A 22543-nucleotide genomic window follows, 5' to 3' on the forward strand; every position below is an offset into this window, starting at 1 on the left:
CCCTATGAGAAGGCTTTCTAAAAATGCAACACTGGAACAGATTCTGCTGTCTACCTAGTTGCTTAAACTTGGCGCTTTGCTCAGTATCCCCCACTTCCCCTGTGTGTCTTCCCTACTGCTTCATGGCCCGTTTCAGTTTCTGGAATTTAGTTGCTTTCTCACCATCCTTGGTCACTTCAGACCTTTGGCATTTTGTAAAGTATTGGTACACCAATCATGCTACTCTCTCTTAGTGCCTCCCTTCTTGTCACTTGTCTACCTTACCAAATAAAAAAATTGGAGGACCCTGGGATGTTCTCTGCCTTTTTACTTCCCGTCTTCATTGGTTGACTTCTCCTTTGGCCAGGGGTCAGCTTCTCTAGGAAGCTGCTGTGATTCTGTTCTTTCTCTTCCGGGTTGGATTCAGTTCACCTGTTCAGGTTGAGGTAGGAGTTCGTTTCTCATAGCACTTAACTTATTGTGTGATGATTGGTTTGGAGTACATTCTGTACATTACGATGTAGCAAGTGTTTTTCTTTTATATTCAAATGAGAGTGCTTAATACTTAGAGCACCAGTTCTTCTCTCTTTCACCCTGTAGGGATTTGGGAAAAGCTCTGGCTTCTTTGAACAGTGAGTACACTGCAGCCTTTTGTTTATTTTAACTTTGTTTTTAATCAGTTTTATCCATCTGTTGACTCTGATAAGAATCCCTGATGTAGGTTCTTTCATTCCTGTGCTTACACTGCCTGTCAGCACTGCTGTTCTATCACTTTTCACTCTTTGATACTTGCAGCCCCTTTCTGCTGCTGCTGCTGCTGCTGCTTTTATGCTGTTCCAGCTGTGGCTTTAAACATACTCCAGAGTCTCACTTTTGTCAGTTCACGTTAAGTGGCCCATCCAGAGAAGTTAATGTTGTTACTCTCATTCTTTGGAAAAAAATTTGGATGAAAGGACAATAAATTAAGAACGCTCTAATATAATATCCTTTACATACTTAAAATTGCATTTATGTAGTATCTTGTACATATTTAAAATTGTGTCACTGACATTTTTGTTGAAAGGCATTAGGATTCTTGTGAGAAGTATCAAATTTGCATATCTGAAATCAAACAGCTATGCTTTCTAAAATGATTACAGAAAAATTATGAATAAATTGTTTCCAAGCTTTCAATATGCCAACAATAGGAGTTAACAAATTTTCAGCTAGAGATGCAAGCAAATTTTCAAATATTGTCTTGTAAATATTGTTGAGATGATAGTCAATATTCTGTTTGTATATCATAGAAAAAGATTTACATGTTCTCGTTAAAATACCTAGAGAGACTTTACTGAGGAATCAGTTAAGTAGAAATAAATTTTGGGGCCTGGAGAGATGGCTCAGTGGTTAGGAACTCTTGCAGAAGGACCTAGTTTGGTTCCTAGCACTCCTGCCAGGCAGCTCACACTGCCTGTGGTTCCAGGGCCAAAGGTCTGATGCCACCTGCTGGCCTCTAGGGTCAGCTACATGTATGCACGCATGTGCGCGCCCGCGCGCACACACACACACACACACACATGATTACACATAATTAAAAATAAAACTAAACATTTGGCTGTTGTCTCCTGTATATATTGTTTGTAGTGTTGATAATTACAATAGCCACTAACTCATTTTGATTAATCTTATTTGTATAGGAAACTAATACAAAGTGACAAAGTATTACTTCACTTTTATTTGCAAGACTTTTAAGATAACATCAGTTAGCTATTGCTTTCATAATGGTTAATGATAATTTTTGTCACTTCTATGTTTTAACATCAACTGGTTAGTAAGTGTAGTATTTTCAGGGCCACATGGTAATACATTAATGAAGCGTATACTGACACTTCTCTATGTGACATTAAAGTCTGTGCAGTGTACTATGTACTTCAGAGTAGTTATCAGTCCTTTCATTTGTTCTGCCTAGTCATTATTATGTTCTGATGAGATTAGTACTTATTCAAATGTTAAGTTTTATGCTGTTTATCACTTCACATAACATTCTTTGAACAGGCTGACTAGTGAGCCCTTGGGATCTGCCTGTTTCCTTCCCCCTAATGCTAGGGGTTCCAGGCATGTATAGCAAGCCCTACCTGGCTTTTTTATACAGGTGGTGGCATATGAACTGAGGCCTCCATATTTGCAAAGCAGATATATAACATTTTTCTGGTGGTTACTGGTGAAACCTAATGGCTACTGTGACTCAAGGAGAAAAAGATGTTTGCCAGGTGTGATTGGGCATGTCTGTGATTCCCTGCTGTCTGTGAATGGTGGAGGGAGGAGGGTTAGGAGTTGAAGGGAAGGTAGGCTTGGGCTTATAGCAAGTTCCAGGCCAGACTGGGCTGCAGGAGCCCTTTCTTTCCTTAATTACAAATTACTGGCAATTCCTTTGATTACAGTGCTTTAATAATAGGTTGTTATATACTAACTGATCTTTCACATTTTTTGGACTGCAAGTTCATTTGGGTTCCATTGATTATTAAAATTTGGTATTATTATCTACAGGAATGCAACATTAAAAGTATCACTTTATTCCATAGGGTCAGGAGAAATATGGCTTGTTAAATGTAACAAAAATTACTGAAAATGGGAAAAAGGTTCGGTAAGTATGAAATTAATATTTTTACATGTTTATTTGATTAAAATAAATGAAAACTTACATTCTAGTAGAACTGATAGAGCAGTTTAAAACAACTTTCAACGATGTATTTTCTAGTAAGCTTGCCATGAAGTATTTTCTTAGTTAACATACTTAAAAATAATATTCAGAAATAATAAAAGGATCCTAAAGAACATTTGCTTTCTTTTGATTGTTGTTTTCAACATGCAGTTAGTGGTGGTGCATAATAAAAAGCAAAGATACACTGAGTACTGTAGGAAATCCTTCACCAGTGTGTGCTCCCCTCTCAGGTCCCATGGCATAAGTACCTTCTTCCAGAGAGGATTTACATGTGGGTGTTTGTATATAGATAACTGTTTAGTTTTTTTTTTGTTTGAGACAGGGTTTCTTTTTATAACAGCTCTAGCTGTCCTGGACTCACTTTGTAGACCAGGCTGGACTTGAACTCACAGAGATCTGCCTGCCTCTGCCTCCCAAGTGCTGCCATTAAAGATGTGCTGCCATGCCTGGCTGTAGATGACATTATTAATCATGGTCTATTTTACATTTTCCTTGGAGATGGTTCCACTTCATTAAATCAGAGCTGGCACAGCATGTGCTGCTGCAATATAGTTAATCACTAGCAAGTTAATCATTATCTGCAGGAATGTAAGGCATTTAGGATGCTTACAGTTTTTGCTATTACACACAATATTACACTGAATGTTTTGCTTAGTTAATTTTGCAAATGTGAGTAAAAGTGCTTACTTTGCAAATATGAAGGCCACAGTTCAAATTCCCACCACCCATGTAAAAAAGCCAGGTGGGGCTGCACATGCCTTGGTCCCCCAGCATTAGTGGGGAATAAGTAGGTAGATCCCAAGGCCTCACTGGTCAGCTAGCCAGCCTAGCCAAAATGAGTTTCTGTTCAGTGAGAAGCCCTCTCTGAAGGCAGTGAGGCAGAGAGTGATGGAAGAAGACACTCAGTGTTCTGCTCTGGCTTCTGCATGTACATTCGTGGTCACGTGCACTTGCATACTTGCATGCAAGTACCACGCATGCACACACACAACATTTTTTTTTACAAAATGAAGATAATTCTTCCTTTTACATCTAAAATTGGAAAGGGAGAAAACATCTTTTATAATAGGAAGGGAGGTGTGAAATAGATTCACAAATAAGTGAAAATCATTCCAAAACAATGTAAAAGAGGTCCACACACAAAATGAAATATAATATAAAACTTAATGAACAGTGTTAGAATCTGCACTGTGCTGAATGTGCAAATAGAATATTTGGGTCTTCTAAAACAAGGGGTACTCAGAGTGAAACAGAGCACTGTGCTTAAAAACAGCCTAGAGTGATTTAAGAGATATGACCAGGCATGTTAAGGTTTAAAAAAAAATAAAGTAGGCATAGGAACCTAGCAAAGGGGAAGTGCATTTGAAGCATTATAAATATGGATGTTCTAAATTGTCAAAGCAGGGAGCCAGAGAGATGGCTCAGTGGGTATGACGGCTTCTTGCGCAGCCATGAGGGCCCGAGTTTGAATCCCAGCTCCTCTGTAACAAGTCAATCATGGTATCACCACCTGCCCGTAACCTCAGTGCAGCAGGGGCAGAGACAGGAAGGTCACTAGGACTTGCTGTCTGCCAGCCTAGCCCCAAATAAGAGCTTCAGGTTTGGGCAGAGACCTTGACCTAAAGGAATAAAGTGGAGAGTGATAGGTGAGAGCACTTAATGTTCTCTTCTAGCCTGTGCATGTGTGTGCATGCACTCACAACCATGCACATATACTGTACTTAAATACACACATGTATACATACATGCATAAAATAACAGCGTGGTGAATTGGTTCATGGGAAGAACTAAGCAACAGCAGTAACCATTGGTGGGCTAAGGACATAGTAACTCGGGGCTGGAGAGATGGCTCGGTGGTTAAGAATCCAGTCTGCTCTTCCAAAGGACCCAGGTTCAATCCCCAGCACCAACATGACAACTCAAAACTGTCTGTAACTCTAGTTCTAGGTGATCTGACACCCCCACACCAATGCACATAAAATAAAAAATTAAAAAAAAAAAAAGGACATAGTAACTCAGTTGCTGCAGTGCTTATTCCACAGACACCAAGCCTTGGGATCAACCCCCAGCCCTGCGAGCGCAGATGGGATCAGAAAGAAGTTCAGGGTTATCCTTGGCTACATGTTGAATTTAGGTTCAGCCCTAAGACACACAAGACCTTGACTTAATTACACTTTATTGGGCAAACAAAACAGACAAAAACAGTTGTTCATAAACTACAGGAAATAAATGGGAAAGTAGATCTCATTGATAGGTATTGAATTCTACATTCTGAAAAAGTAAGCAAGCCTAAGTCTTTGCAGAATTCCCATACAGCTGCCTGTGTGTGACTGCATAGAAACCATACTAAATCTCTATAGCACATGGAGTTCACCCTTCAATTCTTTTATAAGATAATTTTATTCTTATTTGCAAATACTAATCTAGGCTTGATGTAGATAGAAAAATAAATTCTCAAATAATATAATGCTCACTCCAATGAGAGAAACATTTAAGCAAAAAAAAAAATCTTTAATGGAAAATTTAAGATAGTGAATCAGGGAAGTTGAGTTGATTCTGGCCAGACTATGGCATTAGTCACCTTTAAAGCTGTTAATAGGAACACCAGCAGCATTGCACATGCCATTGCGGGCAGTTCGGTATTTTGGTAACAGTTATTTGATTCGTTACGTTTCTGACTGACCTCGTTTGTCTTGTTGGATTCTATGGATGCCATTCGAATCATATATATCTGTTGTAAATTGTTTTAGTAATCGCAAGGTTGTGGGTAACCGTGATGAACGGTAAGTAGGTCTTGGTTTCTGATGGTTGACAGTGCTGCATTTCATCTGTACAATTGCAGAAAGAACTGGCTGTCTTCTTGGGCAGTGTTGCAGGGTTCATCTTTACTTTTTACGAAAACTCAAGGAAGCAGTACAAGCTGGGTAAGTATTTCTCTGTGGAGGTGTTATACACTCACATTATGTAAGCGGCATAATATCTGAATGTCAAGGGTCTGAATTTCCAAAGTTCTTGATGTAAAGCATTTGTGCATACATACAAAAAAAAAGACATTTTCCTAAAGATGCATTTTGACTTACAGGAGACTGTTAGAAACTGGCTGGCTCTTTTAAAATCAGCAGTTGGCTTTATCCTTTGAACTGATAGCTTGCAACGTTAGCACTGCAGAATATTGATTCCTTTTCAAGATGTCTAAGCTTTTCTGTTTTTAATTATTATTTCAGATATTTATGTAGAAAATAGGTAGTCACATGTCTCAGCCCACCTTTGCCTGTTTGACCCTTTGTAGCCAGGAGGTGACTCAGATGTTCATGCCGTGATGTCAGGCAGCTTTTAGGAGAAGAAATGAGGCCTTTCTCTGTGGCCTGCTGGCACTATTTATTTTGCTGTTTTCTATTGTTCCTCAGTTGTTACAGTTACAGTGACTTACAGTGGCTAAGGTTTTGAAGCTAGCAAGTTCTAAGTGCAAAGAGTTATGTGCATCCTATCCCTGTACTCCAAGACAGCCTCTTATCATCCTTTGCCATCATAGATGGGACATCAAGGTATCAACATTCAAGTAACTCTAATAAGACTTTACAGCTACTAAGTGACAGATCTGTGTTTAGAACCTTGAGAGTAGCTCTAGAGTGTATGCTTTGGGTATTTCTAGAATTTTCAGTAACTGCAACTGAAGTGTCAGTATACTAATAAAAGTTAAGGTGAAGTGATTCTAAATGTATCTGGTCTATCTTATATCCTACGGTAACCAGCATTTTCTTACAAATACTGATTTTTTTTCCCCAAATTAGCCTAGAACTTGTGGTTTTATGTTTGAAGAAAGAGAAGCCTGTTGACACACTCAGCAGCTTTTTGCTTCTACATTTGTTATGCAAATACTTTATGAATACCAAGGGTATGTAAGATACCTCTTAGGATTACTGGGCATAATTTGAAAGAATTTTAGTTTTGTTTCTCTGCTGAGCCAGAGACTGTAGCAAACGTGGGTAAAATCTGTCCCCCTTCTGCAGTGGAGTAGCTGCTGCATGCAATGTGAAAATAGCTCTCAGAAAGTTCTGTGCTAAGCTGAGCCCTCTCTGAGCCGCTTGGATTGAAAGACAATAGGTATAGTTCTTTAAAAGTTATATGCACACTAAAATTCCAAGAGACCATTGGAAGAAATAGTAGGCTCTCCCACCTTTCACTTGTCCAGGCTCATGCTCATCCACTCTCTTTACATTTCTTCCTTTTAAATAATTGTTCTTTACTTTTTCCCCAAAGACTAGTTACAGTTGAGTAAATGTAAATACACATTCCACCTCAATTGAGAAAGCTACACACATACACAAAAATAATACATCACACAAACATCATTAGTTACTGAAGCCTCCTCGTTTTCCTTCTCCTACCGCCTCCCTCCCTCTCTTTCTCCTCCAAAACAGAGTGTCTCTGTGTTGCCTTGGCTGTCCTGGACTCTTTGAAAACCAGGCCGGTCTCAAACTCACAGCCCTCTGCCTGCCTCTGTCTCCCCAAGTGCTGGGATTAAAGGTGTGAGCCACCACTCTCCCCTTCTGAATCATTCTTTTAATTAATTTCATCTCTGTGTGGTTGGGAAGAGAGTGGGTCAGGGGAGCTGGAGGAAGGCGACTGATGGATGGTGTGGAGGGCAGAGGCAGCTTTCAGAGGTTGCCCTTCTGCCAGGTCAGTTCTGAGGACTGAGCTCTGGTTGTCAGGCCTTCTCAGCAAGCACCTTTATTCACTGAGACATTTCCCTAGCCCTTGGAGCATTCTTTTAACATTCCCCCCAATAGAACTATTTTTAGGACAGGTTTTCCTGTCTTGAGTGGCTCTTCTGTGAACTGAGCTGTTTTGCAGATGACTGGCACCTCCACCTCTCACTTAACTAGAACTAGACATTGTCAGACGTCTCACAGAGGACAAAGGTCACTTCTGTCCTGGTATATTCTAGAGAAAGGGGAAGGTAAGCGACATACATACGGCTACATGCGAACCGACTTGGAAGGGGCCGCAGGACATTGCCCTGTAGTCCTCAGGAGAAAGGGCAGGGATTTCTGAGATGAGAGACTGGGCAAGATGGCAGAAAGCCTGATGTGAATCCTTTCTGTTAGCCCTCAAGTGTTCTGTAGTGAGTATAGGCTAGGGTGTGCTCGTGTATGATATAAAATTTAAGCCATTCATCTTAAAAATAAACATGAAATTTTGTGATTACAAAATACTCTTGAGTTCTAGGTCTTTGTGAACACATTTGGGAGTTAGCTGTGCTAGTGTGATGTTTGCTTGCGGGATTGTGTTCTTACGCTACCTGGTTCCATTGCACTCTTTCCCTTGTGTCCCATTCCACCATTGTGTGTTATTATGAAAGCACGTTCTTTCGTTGCCCCATCAAGTCGTTTTGTCAACAAGGCTCAATCTGTGAGCTCTTGCTTTTTCTGCTTTCTTCGGGAAAGAAAAAAATCTGTCCATCGTTAGACATAAAATCTGATCCTGTTTCATCGGTCACTGTTTCTCTAGTTGCATTCCCTTACTCCTGGTTGGGGTTTTTGTTGTTTGTTTTGGTTTTGGTTTTGCACTGAATACATTGATAGGGTGATTTCAGTGAAGTGATACTATGCTTTGAGAAAAAATGTTGCCAAACATATTCCATTTTTCTATTAAGTTTTTGTGTCACTGATCATGATTAACTGGTTGGTTATATATGATCTTGCATCATCCTAACCATCCACACAATATGCTAGCAACTAATTAAATGACTGCTTTTGCTTTACTAAGTGTATATTCAAGCTCTACAATATTTGGGATGTCTCAGTTCTGCCCAGAATGTTATTGCGTCTGTTACAGCTTTCTGGTTGATTCAGTTACAAAGCAGAAATGCTAAAAGTAAAAAATAACCTTATTTTTCTTTTAGTGGTTGATAGTAAATTCCATTTGGCCCCAGTTCTTGTTTTGTTATAACAAATACATTATGTAAGTCTGTACTACTCACTGAAGAGTTGAAGAAAAATGAAATAGTTGCATCTGGTCATCTCTTAAGTGCAAAGCTGCTAAGTAGCACACTGCTGTTATGGTAGGAAGTTACCTACAACAGTGTTGTTGGGTCTGATTCCAAAGGCAAGTATAAGTTGACATGACAACATTTTAGCAAATTAAACTTCAGAAATTTAGCAAATGTACACTTTCAGCAAATGTAAATTCAGGAAATATTTGTCATCTTTTTACCTGTAGATTGTAGTTCTCAGAAGTTTAAAAGTACCAAACCACTGCAGAACCATAGGAATAATTATTTTATTAAGTTATCAGCAGCATGCCATCTGAATAATTAAAATTTAATGCACATTTTCTTTCTGCTAATCATTTTCTTGTGTAGTTAACAAAACATAATAAATAGCTAACTGCTTTTTCTTAACCACCCATGTGACGTGTTTTCCTATTCTTATTATGTTTCACAGTTCTTATTATGTTGCTAAAGGCTTTATAGCATCTGACTTACAATTTCTAGCAAAGGCTGAGTAAAATGATCAGGCTTAGGGTTTCTGTTTCTGTAAGTCAGTAGTTATTGGCAACATAAATAGTTGATAAGGAAGTAAGTCTTGAAAGCACAACATAGTATTAGAGGATGTTTCTTAGAAAATGTTTGGTGGCGTCTGCTTGTGATTTATGCATGTGATGGTAGGGCATTGCTTTAAAACAAACTTTCATATAGCCGCATACAGCATGGCATAAGTTATAAGAAACAGAACTGTGGAGCTGCAGTACACCCATGCTCACCTGTTTTCAGATAACAGCATTACCTCATATTCTTCTCTGGGAGTTACCATGAACATAGCCTGGCCATTGGAGCTGAGGGCCCATTAGTTTAAAGGCTCATCAGATTTAAATATACTTAGTTTTTAAATCTGAAAAGAGGAGGATTTAAGATAATCTGATGATTATGTAGTTGGTGGTCTTTACGAATACACATACCTATGTGTATATATCACACAAAGTCTTTTCTTCTTTTCTCTAAAATGAAGTTTGGGAGTAATCAGTCCAAACCAGAATTCACAGTGGACCTGAAAGGGGCAACGATTGAAATGGCATCAAAGGACAAATCCAGCAAGAAGAATGTATTTGAGGTAAAAAACTCACATTCCTCGCTTTAGTATGTACATGTTTTATTTTAGTCCTTTGTTGTGACAAATATAGGCAGAGTTTGTGACTAAGTCATTTGTACCACAATGTTGTAAGGGGTGTGTGTGTTGAGTATCTCATGACTTCATCTTAATGTTGCTGTGGCCCTAGAACTGTTCTACAGAAGTGAAGTCACTCCTTGTCACTCCAAACCTTCACAGCAGTGTGTGGTGTGGATCAGTGTTGTATTGCCACATAACAGACCACCCCAAAGCTTGGCGACTCCGCAGAAGAGCCTTCCTTGCTCCAGTTAGTTCCGAATGAGAGCATGGCTCTTCTGCTCTCAGTCGGAGCTGACCTCATTTCCCTACATGTCCTGTATTGGTTCATGGATAGGCTTCCCTCTCCCTAAGCTCTCTCTTTTTCAAGAGAACTAACACAAGTCTCTCCACATGGCAAGTCAGGGTTCCAGCAGGGTGAGAGATGACAAGGTTTCTCAAGGCCTAGACTTGGAAGTCGACCTACTTGTACTGTACTCTTTTATAACACAGCTCAGAAGCCTCGGTCGTATTTAGGGCCCTGTTAGTAAGAGTTCACCTGGGACAGAGAACAGTGAAGTCCATTACAGAAAGCTGGGGGAATTTTTGAGATGTGTTTATAAGCAATCTTCTATTTCCCCATTCTTGATAGCCTCATGTCTAAGCCTGTCATATGTGGTAGGAGGGTAGGCACTTGGGCTTTGTCAGTGTTTGTCAGAACCTACATGAATTTGCTCTTTATTGTCATGCCTTATGCACCAACCGGACTGATCTCTGCTTCCCAAATACAGTTTCTCTCTGAGACTCAAGACAAATGCTACAACAGTGATACTACTTTTTAAAAAAGGCCTTTGAATATTTATTTTAGTGTACTTTGCTTTAACTTGTTTAACTTTGCTTTAACAGTTTAACTTGTAAACTGTTCTAGATTAGATTAATCTGTAGACTATTACAGATTAGCTTTGCTTTGAAGAAACTGCTTTAACTTGATGTGGAACTTCTCCCCTGTCTAGAATAGCATCATTCAGTGTTGGAGGTTGGCTTGACAACCTGTCCAGAAAGAGGCATGAAAGGATGCCATTACTTCCTAAATCAGCTTTGCAGTTTGAATAGCTGGTTCCTGGATGAGGAAAGGATCCATAGTCAAATACATTTTGGGCATAGTATGTATTCTGTCCCTACTTTAGACAATTGAGTGTTCTCTAGACTGTCAAACTCCTGAGAAAGCTCAAAGGAGAACAAGCATCTTGTCAGACTTCTTTGACTCCGAGCTTTCCATGTTAATATTTCATCATATCTTACGTTTATTTTATTTTTGAGGAATAGTTTTACTAAATAGTACTTAGGAAATAACGGGGGAAATGATTCTCAGAACAATGTTTGGGAGAAAACTGCCAAATGTTCCTCTAGAAAAGCAAACTCAGTTATCAGCAGGAAATGTGAAGGGTGCTTACACAGTTTACAGTTCTTTCATTGAGGTGTGAAAAACTTAGGCCAAAGAGATTAAGTTGGCTTTGGGTTTCATGTAAAATAATGGATATCCTTACTTAGCTCATGATTGGACAGCTGGCAATATTTCTGCTCAGAAGGGGTGTGAAGGTTGGTGGGCTAGCTCAGAGTTAAAAGCACTTGAGTTCAGTCACCAACACCAGAATGGTGGGGGCAAGAACTGACTAGTTGTCCTCTGACCTCCATAATCAGGCCATGGTACACATGTGAACATGCACACAGTACTCAAATGAGTTAAATTAATAGATGGATGTATATACATTCTAAAGGTGTGGCATCATTGTTGTTTGTGCTTTGTCTTCATCCTCAGTCATCTCTCTGTTAAGTAGGATACTGAAAACCTAATATTTACATAGCCTTTCTCTATATTTATATTCATAACCAGATCAAGAAAATTCCTGAGCAATGAAAATACTCTTAAAGCTGTGTGTAATAGTACAGACTTTTATTTCTTTACAAACATTTCAGTTTTAATTGTACCTGCATTGTTTTATACTTGAGTTTATTTTTAAATGAAAACTCTACTATAGGATCCTGAATTACTAGGTTTTTATTTAGAATTTACTACGAAAACAATTTCATGCTCTCTGAGATAACTAGACTGGTAAGCATTCCCTAGATGCCTTGGTACCTCTACTGCTGTCAGGACAAGACCCAGTGCACTGGAGACTGCGGGCTTTGAAGTACATGTTTTCCTTCTTTTATTTTTTATTTTTTTTAAAGATTTATTTTGTTGTATATGAGTTCTTTATCTGCAGAAGAGGGTTGCTGGAAATTGAACTCAGGACCTCTGGAAGAGTAGGCGGTGCTCTTAACCACTGAGCCATCTCTCCAGCTCTGAAGTACATGTTTTCATTAATTGTGTTAAAAGCACTGACTGTTCTTTCCTCACCCTCTTTTCTCTAAAGCTGAAAACTCGCCAAGGGACAGAACTGCTAATTCAGTCGGATAATGATGCTGTTATTAATGATTGGTTTAAAGTCCTTAGTAGTACTATCAGCAACCAGGTATGTATTTAACTTAAGTTAAAAAATTTTTTTTGTCTTTGTTCTTGTTTTTTCGAGACAGGGGTTCTCTTTGTAGCCTTGGCTGTCCTGGACTTGCTTTGTAGACCAGGCTGGCCTCAAACTCACAGCAATCTGCCTGCCTCTGCCTCCTGAGCGCTGGGATTAAAGATATGTGCCACCATGCCTGGCTAAGTAAAATCTTTTATTGCAGAACCAGTACTGGTGGCATGCACCTTTAATCCTAACACTTGGGAGACAGAGGCAGGTAGAACTCTGTGAATTTGAGGCTAGCCTGTTCTACATAGTGAGTTCCAGGATAGCCAGCGCTACATTGTGAGTGTGTTTCCACCCCCCCCATCTCTCTCTCTTTCTCTCTCTCTCTCTCTCTCTCTCTCTCTCTCTCTCTCTCTCTCTCTCTCTCAAACTGGAGAGCTGGTTTTCTAATTGTATTGCACATGCAAATTTCAGTTTACTGCATGTGTGCATGTATATGCTAACTTGGGTGGGAAAGGCAAAGATCCCATTAGCAATCTGTGCCTAGTGATGTGATGAAACACTCTCACTTACAAAATATTTGTGGTCAATGGATTTGCAGCAGTATTCCTATTGGGCATTGGCTCATCAGGGGCCAACAGTTGTTAGTGCGTAGTACATACTCAGTGCCTGAATGCGTCAGAAGGGATGCTGCTAGATGGAAACAGGCCAGAGGTCAAGTTTGAAGTGTATGCAGCTGTAGCTTCATCAGTGTTTCTAGTGACACCTTGTATACTTTTCTGCCTCTTCTCTTCTGAAGGTGTCCATTGTTCCCTCATTGGGCCACCGAAGCTATGTGGTCGCTACCTTATTAACCTCTCACTTGCACTGAGAAAAATGAAAGATAACATGTACCAGGGGAGATATTAGCTTTTCTAGCAAATAGATCATGAAACTTTATATGTTGTAATATTGTATAATGTATAATATTTTTACTTTTATCCCTTTATTTATCTCTAAAACCATGATCGACTTTATTTTCAAACCAAAATAAGAATAACCTTCTAAACTGGTTTTCTATTGGTGATCTTTTTGTCTGTCTGTGGCTTTGTTTTGCTTGCTTTTGGTAGTGTGGATCAGCCTGGGGCCCTGTGCATGCTGGCCAAGCACTCATCACTGAGCTCATTGCTAAAATGTAATTGGTTTTGGTTGATTCTTATGAACCCCCTGTGACCTTCATTAAAATCCAACAACTTGAGCCCTGTCTGCATTTTTTCAGATTCTTTTTCTCTAGCCTGTCTAAGTTTTCAGCTGTAATCACAGTCTATGCATCCATGCATTTTATAAGTATATGAGTGCTTGTGTTCTGGGCAGCAAGCAATATTACACCACAACTTCTCTGCAAAAGTTATAGTCAAAGGCAGGATAACCAGCGATGGATATCTGCACCTGGGTAAGATGTGATGCACGGTAGTGATGAGGGAGCGTAACACTACAAAAACCTTAAGAAGGGCTAGCCTAGGGAAGGCACTGCTGCATGAGTTCTTGCTTTGTATCTGAGGTCTCCAGAACCAGGGAATGAGGCAAGTGGAGAAGGAGGAGCACATTATTTACTGTAGATGTGATAGTGCCTACTGTTTTCATAGTGTCGAACACAGAAGAGCCGAGTGCAGCTCATTCATGAAACCGTAGCACCTGGAATAAGGCAGAGAGACTGCTGTAGGTACAAGCTCAGCCTTGGGGAGAGCTGACCTTAAGAAACAACCACAAAATGTTAACCAAGAAACACTGAGTCTAAAAGACTCAATGATGTAAAGATGTGTTTCCTAAATGATTTCTAGATGGGAGATTTTTGAATCTCATTAAAATTCCAATTAGTTTTCTGGTAGAATTTGAGAACCTTATTCTAAAACTCCCTTAGAGATAAAAGGGCCTAAAAAAAGGAAGTAAAGGACCTGCTGTGCCACATATTAGAACGTAATAAACCTGTATTAATCAGTGGAACTTCATATATATGCTGGATAGACATACAGATCTGTGGGACAGAGTAAAGAACCCAGAAACAGACCAACCTACCTGTGGACACTTGGTGCCAGATACAGAACTGGAACATTATGCTTTCTAGTAAACAGTACTGGGTATCCAAGAAGAAATGGGGGCCCTTCCTTATACCATAAACAGAATAAATTCAGCGGCATAGACCTCAGTGACCAAGACAAAGTCCTTAGCCTTGGGAACAATTCAGTCTACTTTCTCATCCTGTACAAGTTGCCTTGGTGAGGCTGTAGAAGAGGCGTGGGCACTTTTCGGCACCTCACGTCTGTCTAGCACTGGTGTTTCCACAGTGTAATAATATGCTCATAAACTGTCGTCACAGGAAACATGGCTGTCATTTCCAGGAGAGTAAGTCTCACCCTTTGTACAAAAGGTCACTGCTTTGTCTCTTATCACCTGAATTCCTAACTGCTGTTGTGCCACTCACATACAATGTCAAAGGAGGCAGTTATACCCAACAGTCTATGAGTTACCACCTGTATTGTTCTTTTAGAGGTAAAAGGTAATGTCATCAAAGGTGGGAATATACGCATTACACACTGTGGTCCTAACATCACTGCTAAGAGTCATTCTGAAAAAGTTCATTCTACAAATTATGCTGTTCAGCTACAGCAATATTAGCAGTAATATGTGTTCAGAAAACCTCTCACCAACAGGCAGCAGAGGCCAGTGAAGCAGCTGAAGAGGAGGCACCAGATTCTCCTGGGCTGGAAAAGCAGGATAAAGAAAAGGACCAGAAGGAGCTTAAAAAACTTCGCTGTAAGTTGCTTTCTCATTGGTTGGTGGTTTGAATGGACTTCTAGTGTCTCCTAGGTTTTAAATAAATGCCTGTATAAAAATGCAGTCTCCAGTATTAGAAAAGTGACAGGGTCAATTAAGTACTCTCTTGCTAGCGCATTGTCATGTTTAACCATAGTGTGCATCCTATCATGTAATAATATGAAAGGAGGATACTTAAGAGAAAATAGCACACTTCTCTTGAGGCCTCCAGGAAGTTGAACTTTGTTGAGTTAAAAATATGTAGTTTTGTATAGGATGTCAGACTTTTAGAAGTCTAAAGTCAGGGATGATTATTCCACATCCCACTCCTACCCAGGCACCGGGCAGCTCACTGTCATGTGCTCATGCACTGTACAGCCATGCGCTTGGACCTCAAGAGCTGGGCCCACGGCTTTAAGAAAGATAGTTGCAAATGCAGGCCTTGTGGAGTATGTTATTGATACTGGCCATTAGCCAAAGGTGACTCCACACTTTCTCTGGTTTAATCCACAGCTAAGGATTTTCTGGCCTTCTAGTTAAGTGATTAGAAAGTCACTTCTACTTTTGTTTTCCAACAACATAATGAAGATTTTACACACAGACATATCCCCCCCTTACCCCCCTGCCACCAGTTTTTAACACAGAGTTTTGTGAATTTTGAGATAGGTTTCCATGTCTTCGAGCTACCGATGAAGCCCCGGCTAGCCTTGAATTCTTGATCCTCCTGCCTCTGATTTTCATGTAGTGGGATTATAGGCATATGTCACCAAGCCTGGCTTAAACTTTTAATTCTTGATTCATATATTCTATGTTCTTAGTGCTCCCAATTATTTTTAACAAATGTAATTGAGAATTTCATGTTACTGTAGCTTATAAATCAGGATTGAAGGTAATAAAGAGCAGGTTCTATATGCTCCATTTTTTACAACAGTCCACACAATCATTAGAGTATCAGATATAAATATGTGGGCTTCTCAGACTCTTAAGCACTTCACTAGGATTGGGATTTTAGGTTGTGTTGTATGGTCATTTTACCTTCTGACACTGGTGGAAAAGTAAAGTCACTTAGATTTGACTCATACCAAGCAAAGTACAGGTACAGTCTACCTTTAGTTATAAAAATGAAAATTTTGCTTAAAATTAGAATAACCATTTCTGTCATTTGTTTGACCATGGGGTTGATGTGTTTTGAGTCATCTGTGTAGAAATTTTTATTAGAAAAGTTTCCTGAAATACCTAATTTTTGTTTGTCTTAAGCAATGAAAGGGTCCAGCATGGATTCTTCAGAGCAGAAGAAAACTAAGAAAAATTTAAAGAAGTTTCTTACCCGACGCCCCACTTTGCAAGCTGTTCGTGAGAAAGGTTATATCAAAGGTATGTAGGAGAAGTAGTATTTTCAGTAATGAGTGTTGGCTGAATCAGAAATAAGGTGTTTGAAGTTAAAATTGGACATTTCTATTTTTCATTCGTTAAGTTTTTAGCTACAAGATGTAAAGCATTTGAATAATTAGTTGATTCTTTAAAAGTGCACATGTAAAGTGTAGCTGAGGCATGGAGCCAGGCATAAATCCCAAACTACATTTTTGAAACCTGTATCAGAGGACAGATGAGATGTGTGTTGGGCGTTGCTCTTCTTAGGGTCATCACAGTGAGGCTTTGGCTCTGCATCGCAAGGAGCAGAAGTTAGAAATGTGACAGATAACCACAAAGGACATGGGAGAAAATAAGAACAAATAGCTCTGTGCCTGGCTGTTTGCTTTTAGCTCTACTTTAAGGTACTTTTTAAATTAGTAAAAGATGTTTCTCCCTTATTATTTTGTATGTTTTCAATTTTATTTACGACCACCCTAAAGCATTAACAAATGAAAAAGTATTCCTTGAAAGCACACGTGTCTCCATATACCTACAGTTGCCTATAATTGTGTTTAACCCTGAAGGTTAAAGTTTTAAATTTGTGACCAAAACTAGTGGCATTTATTCATAAATAATGGTGAAGAATATACATAATGTACATATATGAGTCTGATTAAGAGGTTTGCAACAGACAGTCATCAGACATGTTTGTGAAACATCTTCTTAGTTGAAAAACAAAGATGAGTCCTATTGAGACATATATAAGACTTCTGGAATACGTAAGAATTAACTGATTCACATTAGCAGCTGTACCTGGGGTTGACTGTACACATCTGTATTCCCAGTGCTTAGGAGGTGAAGGCAGAAAGATCTGAAGTGCAAGGTCACTGTTGGCTCTACAACCTAGTATGCGTTAACTGAGACCTGTCTCAAACAAACAAAAACTGAAACATGGGGTTGAGTCAGCGAATAAGAAGAATGTGTACTGCCCCCACAGGGGGCCACTGTTGGGTGCCCAGCACCCTTGTTGGGCGGCCTACAGCCTCCTGTAAGTCCAGCTTCAGGGGATCCACATGCATAGACACAAAATAAAAATAGCTAAAACCTAAGCAAAACAGAGTAACAATCTTAGGGTTATAGATAAATACTTCTGGTCAGTTTACTGTTTAGAGCCTTCAAAAAGGTGACAAAAGGTCATAGAAACAACTGTCACTTTGCTCCTCAGGCTTTTTCACTGAGAAATACTGAGTTGTCCCCTTGTAGAGTTACTCACCACTCCAGACATATTGTTGTCCTGGATACTTAGCCCATACACACAGTGTCTGAACTGTTTACCTAAAAGATTAATGGGACAGCTTTGGAAACGCATTGTATGGGAGCGGGTATCGGCACAGGAAGGGTACATGGCTTGTTTTGATAGTTTTCAAATTACTGTGGCAGGCGGATAGGTAACGTGCAGAGTGATGAGTGTGGTGAGGCTTCCATAGTTCTCAAGTAGAAAGCGACTGGAAAGCTGCTGTCTTAGTTACGGATAGTCAGATTTTTCTGAGGTGATGTTTGCCTGAGGCCAGAAGTGAGGAAGGGGAGCCATGTTTAGGGAAGGGCTCTCTGCAGGAGAATTAAGAGTACAGAGCTTTCCGCAAGAGTGACTTGTGCTCTTGGAGTTTATTCTGGAAGACTGTGAGGTTGACGGAGGCACATGTGGTGAATGGTGCTAGGGTCCCTGTGTGTTTTCCCTTGCACTCTAAAGGACTTAGCCATTTCCTGAGCTGACCTTTAGCAAGCGATTAATTTTTTAAAAATCAATCTTTTTCAGATCAGGTATTTGGATCTAATCTTGCTAATCTGTGTCAGAGAGAGAATGGGACAGTGCCAAAATTTGTGAAGTTATGCATTGAGCACGTTGAAGAACATGGTAAGAAAACACTTGCAAGTTTTGTTTCACATTAAGCAAAGCAGCTTGTTGTTTCAGCATCAAAACTCCTTATGTCTGGGCCAGCAAGACGGCTCAGCTGGTAAAGGTGCTAGCCAGGAGGCCTGAGGACCTGAGAGAGAACAAGAGCTATTTTCTACAAGCACTGTGGCACCCCCCACACAACACGGGGTAAATAAGTGTAATAAAAGCCTAGCTTAAGGATTTTATGATTGAGTCAGGCAAGCAGAAGTTCCCGTATCCCTGAAATGTATTTAAAAATGATATTTTGTTTGCAAAAAAATTACATGATTTAACCTGACTCAAATTAAGACTCCAGGTATCCTTCAGGGTTTGATATGTCCCTACAGTGTCAGCCCAAGACATTTGGAGTTGCCAGTGCTTAAATGGAAACAGTGAAGACTGTGAAACTAAGCTCAAGGACTGGTGTGCCAGTGCGAGTGCTCTCAGGATGCTGGTCACTCAGCAGGAGAACACTTTAGTGTTACAGTGGAAAGGAGAGCACAACTAGAAAGTAGCTATGAAAGCGCCGGATAGATTTCCCATGTGGCTGTACCAGTTTGCACTCCCACCAGCAATGAAGGAGTGTTCCTCTCTCCACATCCTCGCCAGCAAGTGGTGTCACTTGAATTTTTTATCTTAGCCATTCTAATGGGTGTAAGATGGAATCTCAGAGTTGTTTTGATTTGCATTTCTCTGATGACTAAAGACATTGAGCATTTCTTTAAGTGTTTCTCAGCCATTCGATATTCCTCAGTTGAGAATTCTCTGTTTAGTTTTGAACCCCATTTCTCAATTGGGTTCTTTGGTTTGGTGGTGTTTAATTTCTTGAGTTCTTATATATTTTGGATATTAGACCTTTGTCAGATGTAGGGTTGGTGGAGATCTTTTCCCAGTCTGTAGGCTGTCGCTTTGTTCTGTTGACGGTGTCACCTGCCTCAGCCTCATGAGGTCCCATTTATTAATTGTTGACCTTAAGGCCTGGGCTGTTGGTGTTCTGTTCAGGAAGTTGTCTCCTGTGCCAATGTGTTCTAGGTTCTTCCCCACTTTTTCTTCTAACCAATTTAGTGTCTCTGGAAATCTATCTGGCGCTTTCTCAGAAAACTGGGAATAGGGCTTCCTCAAGACCCAGCTATTCCACTCCTTGGAATATACCTAGAAAGTGCTCCACCACACAACAAGGACATATGCTCAACCATGTTCATGGCAGCCTTACTTATAATAGCCAGAACCTGGAAACAGCCTAAATGTCCCTCAGTTGAAGAATGGATAGAGAAACTGGTACATTTACACTATAGAATACTACTTAGCTATTAAAAACAAGGAAATCCTGAAATTTGTGGACAAATGGATGGGACTAGAAATGATCATGAGTGAGTTAACCCAGAAGCAGAAAGACTCACATGGTATATACTCACTTATAATTGGACACTAGTCCAAAACACATGTCCCACGAAAGTCTTCACTTACCAGGAGATTGGGATAGATGTGAGGACATCCTACTGAGATTCTAGGTAAGAGAAGTATAGGAGATGGGGAAATAGAAGGACCCAGAGGGTCCTAGAAACCGACAAGAAGAACATCGTGATGGGTAGATCAGGGGCCAGGGGAGTCTGCTCAAACTATTGCACTAACCAAGTACAATACAAGTGGTAACCATCGAACCCCTACTCTGATCTAGCCAATGGACAGAACATTCTCCACAGTTATGTGGAGTGCGGGGACTGACTCTGACATGAACTCTGATGCTCCATATTTGACCACCTCCCCTTGGTGGGGAGGATTGATGGCACTCAAAGAATAAGCAGGCTACCAAGATGAGACTTAATATCCTATGACCATATAATGGGGGAGGACAGTCTTAGACCTAAGGGAGAGGAATAGTGTGAAAGCAGGAGGGAGGGAGGAACGGGAGGATACAAGTGATGGGATAACAATTGAGTTGTAATCTGAATAAATTAATAAAATTAAAATAAAAAAGTAGCTATAAGTCCCCTGTAGGTCATTTCCCAAGACAACTAGTTGGTGTTTTTATTTAATTTAAACATGTAATTATACTAGCTTCTTGTGACTGGTAGTATATTGACTATAGTCACAGCATGCATGTGTGTCAGAGCCATCCAGCACAGTTAGCACCTTGTGTTAGTTTGCAACTTCTGTCAGTTTCAGATGTTTTGACCATTGACTTTGTCAATGTGACAGTCAAGGCTCTGCACTGTTTGTTTTATTTGAAGCCATATGATTAGGCATGTGCTTTGTTCAGTTTGCACAGCTTTGTTATTTAATGAATATTTAATTTTTAGGTTTAATTATATGAATTTCAAATAGCATACATATTATCCTGTGCTATGTTCTTTGTAGAACCACCAGTTACTGATAAGTCTACCATAAGCAATTGGTGTGACAGACATTGTAAAGGGTGCCAGCTTTTTCAGTATGTGTGTTCACATTATAAAATTATGTGCAATAAATGCATAGGTTGATCTTACCTTTACTTTTTTTTTTTTTATGTTGTAGAGGAGTTTATTAGATGAGAATGGGGGGAGAAGGTAAGGGGGGAAGGGTACCCCAGCGAGAGACAGAGACAGGAAGAGTAAAAGGGGTAAGAGAGAGAGCCATGTGGACGGTTTATCCTTTCATATAGCCCTGGGCAAGGCCTCTTCTCCGTAGCAGGTACCCAATGATATCCTTACCTTTACTTTTTAAACTATCCCTTGGAATTACCAAGTTTATCTGAGTTGTGGGTACTTAGAGTTTTGTGAGACTCTTTTCATGACCTAAGCTGCAGTGTATGTGATAAACCTTAAAATGACTGCTGTTTATTAAACAGAATTCAGAGTAAATTGCCACCTCATTCCCTTGCCAAGAGTCTAAAAAGCCATCTCTAAGAAGAGAATATTTGTGCATTAGATTTTCAGCTGGGTGCAATGCAGCCAAAGCAGCTGAAGCAAAGGATTGCTTGAGCCCACGATTTTGAGGCCAGCCTTGGGCACATGGTGAAATCTCCAGGTGGAAATATGAATCTTTAGAAGCAACAAATGAGCTTATTTCAGACACCGAATATTATTTCTTTTTAGGTTTAGATGTTGATGGTATCTACAGAGTGAGTGGCAACCTTGCAGTGATCCAGAAGCTGAGGTTTGCAGTCAACCATGGTAAGATGCACTCCCTGCTTGTACATCCATAAGCATCGCCAAGAATTCGTTCAAAGCAGTGTTTAAAATGTCTTCCTCTTGCTGTTTTTAGATGAGAAACTGGACTTGAATGACAGTAAATGGGAAGACATTCATGTTGTCACTGGAGCCCTCAAAATGTTTTTCCGAGAACTACCAGAGCCTCTTTTTACGTTTAATCATTTCAATGACTTTGTTAATGCAATCAGTAAGTGTGCTGTTCTACTCAGTTTTTTTCTTGATATTGAAAATCATTTTAGAAATTAAGCTATTGCATTGTTCAGTCTTTTTTAAACAAGTTTTTCCAATGAATTGTGTAACTCCAGAAGTTTTAAATTCAACCACCAGATGTCACTGTGTCTCATCAAACATCAGCTTCCAAACTATGTTGTTGCTTTTCATTCTGTAAGAATTTGCTGTAAACCGTCTGCTTATTACTGTTTTAGAACAAGAACCGAGGCAGCGCATCACTGCCGTTAAGGACCTAATTAGACAGTTGCCAAAGCCAAATCAAGATACAATGCAGATTCTGTTTAGACACCTCAAAAGGTAAGAAACTGTATGGGTAGGAAGTGTGGGAAAGTACAATGGGACAGCCTGTGGGACAGGGTCACCCAGACCTCATTGTGTTCCCAAGTGTGTCACTTGCTGTTTTTGTAAATTTTGAAAAGAAATCCAACTTACAGCGTCTATTTCTTCTAATAAAATGCTTTGGTGTGAAGACTTTGCTAAAATATGTTTATGTAAAGTGTTTATGTGATGCTTATACAAGGTGTTCTGACGAGACTGGAGTTACTTAACATGAAGATGAGATGGCTTAAGTAAGGCATGTTACATTATTTTAAAACAACTTTTACCCAGCTACTTTAATAGCTGTTTTTGTTTATGCTATACAAAGAACACTGAAGCAGTAAAGTAGGGCTGGCAAGATGGCTCAGCATGTAAAGGCATGTGCT

General features: G+C 39.8%; 1 protein-coding gene across 8 annotated transcripts in view; it reads left to right on the plus strand.

The window, feature by feature from the left end:
• The window catches only part of ARHGAP12 (Rho GTPase activating protein 12), a 105629-nt gene that overhangs the window by 80131 nt on the left and 2955 nt on the right, over window positions 1–22543 (plus strand). For 4 of the 8 annotated variants that reach the window (XM_084781947.1, XM_084781950.1, XM_084781952.1 and 1 more), the window contains 10 exons: window positions 2541–2602; window positions 5523–5604; window positions 9691–9792; window positions 12243–12341; window positions 15008–15128; window positions 16386–16502; window positions 18298–18396; window positions 21492–21569; window positions 21661–21795; window positions 22034–22136. In XM_084781947.1, the coding sequence (XP_084638073.1) occupies window positions 2541–2602; window positions 5523–5604; window positions 9691–9792; window positions 12243–12341; window positions 15008–15128; window positions 16386–16502; window positions 18298–18396; window positions 21492–21569; window positions 21661–21795; window positions 22034–22136 (998 nt within the window). The remainder of the gene's footprint in view (window positions 1–2540; window positions 2603–5522; window positions 5605–9690; window positions 9793–12242; window positions 12342–15007; window positions 15129–16385; window positions 16503–18297; window positions 18397–21491; window positions 21570–21660; window positions 21796–22033; window positions 22137–22543) is intronic. The other 4 variants (XM_084781949.1, XM_084781951.1, XM_084781953.1 and 1 more) reach the window with 1 other exon arrangement.

This window comes from Acomys minous (assembly GCF_964271855.1).
Source record: "Acomys minous genome assembly, chromosome: 5".
Taxonomy (NCBI): domain Eukaryota; kingdom Metazoa; phylum Chordata; class Mammalia; order Rodentia; family Muridae; genus Acomys; species Acomys minous.